The 4426-nt window shown below is 41.5% G+C and overlaps 1 protein-coding gene across 1 annotated transcript in view; it reads left to right on the top strand.

Moving 5' to 3' along the window:
• Nucleotides 1-609: 609 nt before the first annotated feature.
• RGSL1 (regulator of G protein signaling like 1) overlaps nt 610-4426 on the top strand; it is an 89726-nt gene continuing 85909 nt past the window's right edge. Inside the window, exons 1-2 of the mRNA XM_012802578.1 lie at nt 610-622; nt 2842-2924. Of these exons, the coding sequence (XP_012658032.1) occupies nt 610-622; nt 2842-2924 (96 nt within the window). The remainder of the gene's footprint in view (nt 623-2841; nt 2925-4426) is intronic.

The raw sequence follows: 4426 nt of genomic DNA, 5'->3' as shown, positions 1-4426 counted from the left end.
TTAGTAATTCTTAGCTAAGTGATTACAGTTTTTAGGGCTATTGGTCTTTCAACTAAATAGTCACTTCCTATCAGAAATGGCAGAAGAAATAAAGAACTGTTTAATGAAAAGATCAAGTGCTTGACAGTCCTTCAGAGAAAAGCAATTTGGGCCTTTTGAAGGTTGATGTTTCAAGTGGAGACAATATCCAGGAGATACTGCTTATTACAATTACATCAAATGTGATCATTTATAAGACATTTGGGGCCTGAGTTTAACCAGTCAAAAGTCATTGCCAAATTTCTGCCAAACTCCACTTTTTTGAACTCAGGTGAGAGAGGATGGAGCAATGAAGAAATCCTGGGAATTTGTGTATCATTGCACACAAAATATTATGGACTAAAGGTTTAAGTATAGGAAGTCTGGTATCTTCACAGGGATCCAGCAGGTTAGATATAAACTTAGCTTTGGATTGAGGCCTATGCCAAACATAGCATAGGTAGGCCATTGCCTGTTAGAATCTGGAATCTGTTAGAGGCAGTGTCATTATGTGGTCACAGGCGTAGGGCTGTGTTGACTGGGGGCTAATTCTACTCCTAACCAATCCTGTGACAGGAAGAGGATGGCAACATGAGCAATGCTGGTGAGTCTGGGAGAGATGCCTTCAAGGCTTTGAGTCCCTTGAATAGAGCAAACCACTCACCTTCCCTCTCTTGAATAGGTCTGAGTCAGGCAGGAGCACCATGTGGGACTTTCTTTCCTGTTTTTTGTGCCCTTTGTTTTCCATCTCTCTTTCTTCCCCTTCTTCCTGCCTTCTGCCACAAGATCTTTAAGAATAGGACAGGACATTATTAATAAGACAACCAAGGCAAGAGGGAGGAAGTAAAATGTAGATCAGACCATCATATGCCTTACCTCCTCCAGGGAGGAGGAAGATATGGGATTTGAGATTATCCAGTGACTTCTCTTGTTGCCAGTATTTTTATGGTGTGGAGTGAGTGCTGAAAGTCTCCCCAGATTACTAGGAAGTTTGAGGGTAGAACAGGTAAGAGTGGACAAACAGGAATGGAGAATCGGTAGGATGGGGAAGGGAGGAAGAATAGAACCTTGTTTCTATACTTCATTAGGACTTTTGTGTCAGTGGAAGTCCTATCATAGGCAAGCTGGTAGCCACCAACAGTGTGTGTAGCTATGGGAAACAATTACTTGGGAAATTTCTGTCAAACTCCACTTTTTTTAACTCAGATGGTCTCAGTAATATTCTCATTCAGCAAATCCATGTTAGACTCTATGAATGACAATCAAACAAACAAATGATTGAAGATCATCTCTTGAAAGGATAATTCATTCAACATTTACAGAACTTAGACATTGTGTAAACATATTTACAGCCTAGAAAGATGTAAAACACAAAGTCCACCCTCTCACAAAGCTCAGTCTGGTGAGGAAGGCAGCCACATCAATGGATGAAAGCAATTGCCCTTATTAATTGTAATAATAGCACAAGAGGCATGTAGGTACATGGTGGTGCAGGGAGGTAGCGATAAATTGTACCATTGTGGCAGATTCTATGGTTACAGCCTGACAAGAACTTTCTCTTGCTGTCTGGTGGACCAGAGAGCAAGCGGTGACAGCAGCTCTGTTACCCAAAATAGTGTTTGACTGTGTTTCTCTTTCTGTTTCTGGTATATGAAGTCAATAACTACCTGGTATCATCAGAAAAAGTAATGGAGGTGATAGCTTAGTTTTCCTATGTTATAAGTGTACTTTAGTGATGATGAGTGGCACTTACTATGCTTATCAGATGCTTAATGAGACTGAGAGGTGGGTCTAGTGTTTACAGTGTTCAGACCCATTTTACAGTCTTTTGTTGTGAGCTTCAGGTATGATGGAGAAATGCTGGGTCATTGTTAAAACAATTCACTTATTATTCACTAGTTGAATATGGTGCTTTAAAGAGCCAGGCTAGTGAATTAAGGTAAATTTAAGGAGTTCCTAGTTCATCTGGGGTCTCTACCCTTGCCTTTATGTCATTCAACAGTTATTTCCTTGATTAACTCGGGCAGCACAATGATCAAACCTCGAACAATAAATTAATACATTGCACGACCAAGTCAACATTCAAAAAGCTCTTGTCAGGATGTGATGTTGGACCCATACTAACAAATTAAAATTTGACGGGAATAAATGTAAATTCCTGCTTTTGGTTTCTGAAAAGCGACTGCCTAAATAAAGCAAGGTGGGGTAACAATGGGAAGCCCTAACGCTAAGCTCGTTTCAGGCCACACTGATAGAAGATGCCAGGTAGGCAATGGTTCACTCATGCTCTGCCCTGGGGAGCAGGTGGGGCGCTGCAGGTGGGGCACTGCAGCTGGGGTTGTCTCTCCAACCAGTGAGAGAGGAGCCAGGTGGAAAGGATGCTATATGAGGACCGGTGTCAAGAATCACTTAGGGACTAGCCAGAGGGGTCAGAGGTAGGCACAAGGTTGTGCTGTCTTCATAGATACTGGAAGCACTGTCCCTTTTAAGAGGACTTAGGTGAATTCTGTTAAGTGTCAGAGGGTGGAATTTCTACCATCAGAGAGAAGGTAAAGGAATTCACAGTAGGTAAAAACTAACCATTTCGTCTCTTCATGAATGGAATGGGCAGCCCTGTGAAGCAGCAAGGTCCTCACAGCTGAGAGTGTTTAAGTAGAATGATATTAACAAAAAGAGGCCTAGAGAAGGGAGGAAATTGAGGTAGATAACCCTAAAGGCTGCCATAATGCTGAGCTTAGGCTGTGTGGAATGATCTAGTCAATGGCTTCATTTTCTCAGCCTGAGTACAATCCTGGTTCATGTTTCCTTTTTCTCTCCATGTAGAGATAATTGCTTCTACTAATCTTATAATTCTGCTAGAGGATGAAGTGTTTGCTGACTTTTTCAACACATTTCTTTCTCTTCCGGTAAGCATTCTCAGACTTAAATCCAATTATTTCATTAACAGCTGAGTAGAAAATCTCCCTGAGTTGAGTGTCTTTGTTTTTATTTCTTATTTTGATTTTTACTAAGCTTCTACTCAAATCAAAAACTTTCAATTTGAGCAAATAAATATGAACCAGAGCCACCTATAAATCTCCAGGAGCTTCCCACTGGTGATATAATAAAATCCTAAATCCCAGCCTCTTCAATTGCCTCTGCCTGTTCCATCTATCACGTCCTCTGCTGATACCCAGAGCTCTAGTGATGGGAGCTCTATCCTCACTGAGTACAGCTGGCATTCCCCCCACCTCTGAACCTCTCCATGCCCCTCCACCACCCCCCCCACCTGGAGTGCCTTTCTCATAGTTCCACTTACTAAAGTGTTAACCATTCTTCAAATCTCTACTTAAATTCTCTTCTCCTCAAGGAATTCTTAGATCCTCACAATTAGTCTCCTGACTGGAACTTCTCCCTGCCTCTGTGCCCCTTGGAACTTTGGACCTTTCTTGTGTTATATGCATGTGTGTATGTTCACGTGTGTGTCTGCCCCTGGTGGATCCTTAGACTATGAATTCCTGTAGGACAAGGACCAAGGGTAATTTGTTTTAGTCTATTCCCTCTACCAGGTAGTTTAGCATGTAACAATTGTTGAATTGTTGACTGGATCAAAAACTATGTATTTCCTCAAGTTATACAACTAAAATAAACATCAAACATCAAAATATTGACTAGATATAGTATAGTCTTACACTACCATTAAACCTATACTACCTGCATAATTTTTGGTTATTTAAAACAAAGATTTCTTTGGTGACTTTTTTTTTCTTTTTTGAGGCAAGAGTTTCATTTGTTGCCTTCAGTAGAGTGCCATGGCATCATACCTCACAGCAACCTCAAACTTTTGGACTAAAGTGATCCTCTTCCCTCAGCCTCCCTAGTAGCTGGGTCTACAGGTGCCCACCAAAACACCTGGAAAATTTTCAGAGATGGTGCTTTGTTCTTACTCAGGCTAGTCTTGAATTTCTGAACTCAGGTGATCCACCTACCTTGGCTCCCAGAGTGCTAGGTAATCCCAGACATCTTTGGTGACATTGTAATGCTGATGCCATAAAAATTGTGGTTCCTCTCAATGCACACTCCTATGGATGTTACCTATGAAAAGGTGAAATTTCAGATAAGTGGGGAAAAAACACTCTGTGCCATCCCACAGATAGTTACTGGGTATTACCTTGTGTCTCTGGGCTTTGTGCGGGAAACACACAACTAATGATGCCATCTTTGGCCTCAAGGAAGTCCCAGTCTAATGTGAGAGAGTGGCACATGTATTTAAGGTATGAATGATAGGATAGAACTTTCTAGAAAGTAGGGGGGATAGTACACAGGAGGGAGAGGGCACTTCTACCTGGAAGAGTCAGGAAGGGTTTACATGAACCAAGTCTTCAAAGTGGAGTAGGGATTTGACAATTAACTGGGAGATGAAGATGAG

The sequence above is a fragment of the Otolemur garnettii genome, unplaced genomic scaffold (genome assembly GCF_000181295.1).
Source record: "Otolemur garnettii isolate 467f Iridium unplaced genomic scaffold, OtoGar3 scaffold00016, whole genome shotgun sequence".
Taxonomy (NCBI): Eukaryota; Metazoa; Chordata; class Mammalia; order Primates; family Galagidae; genus Otolemur; species Otolemur garnettii.
This window is presented reverse-complemented; position numbering and strand designations above follow the sequence as displayed.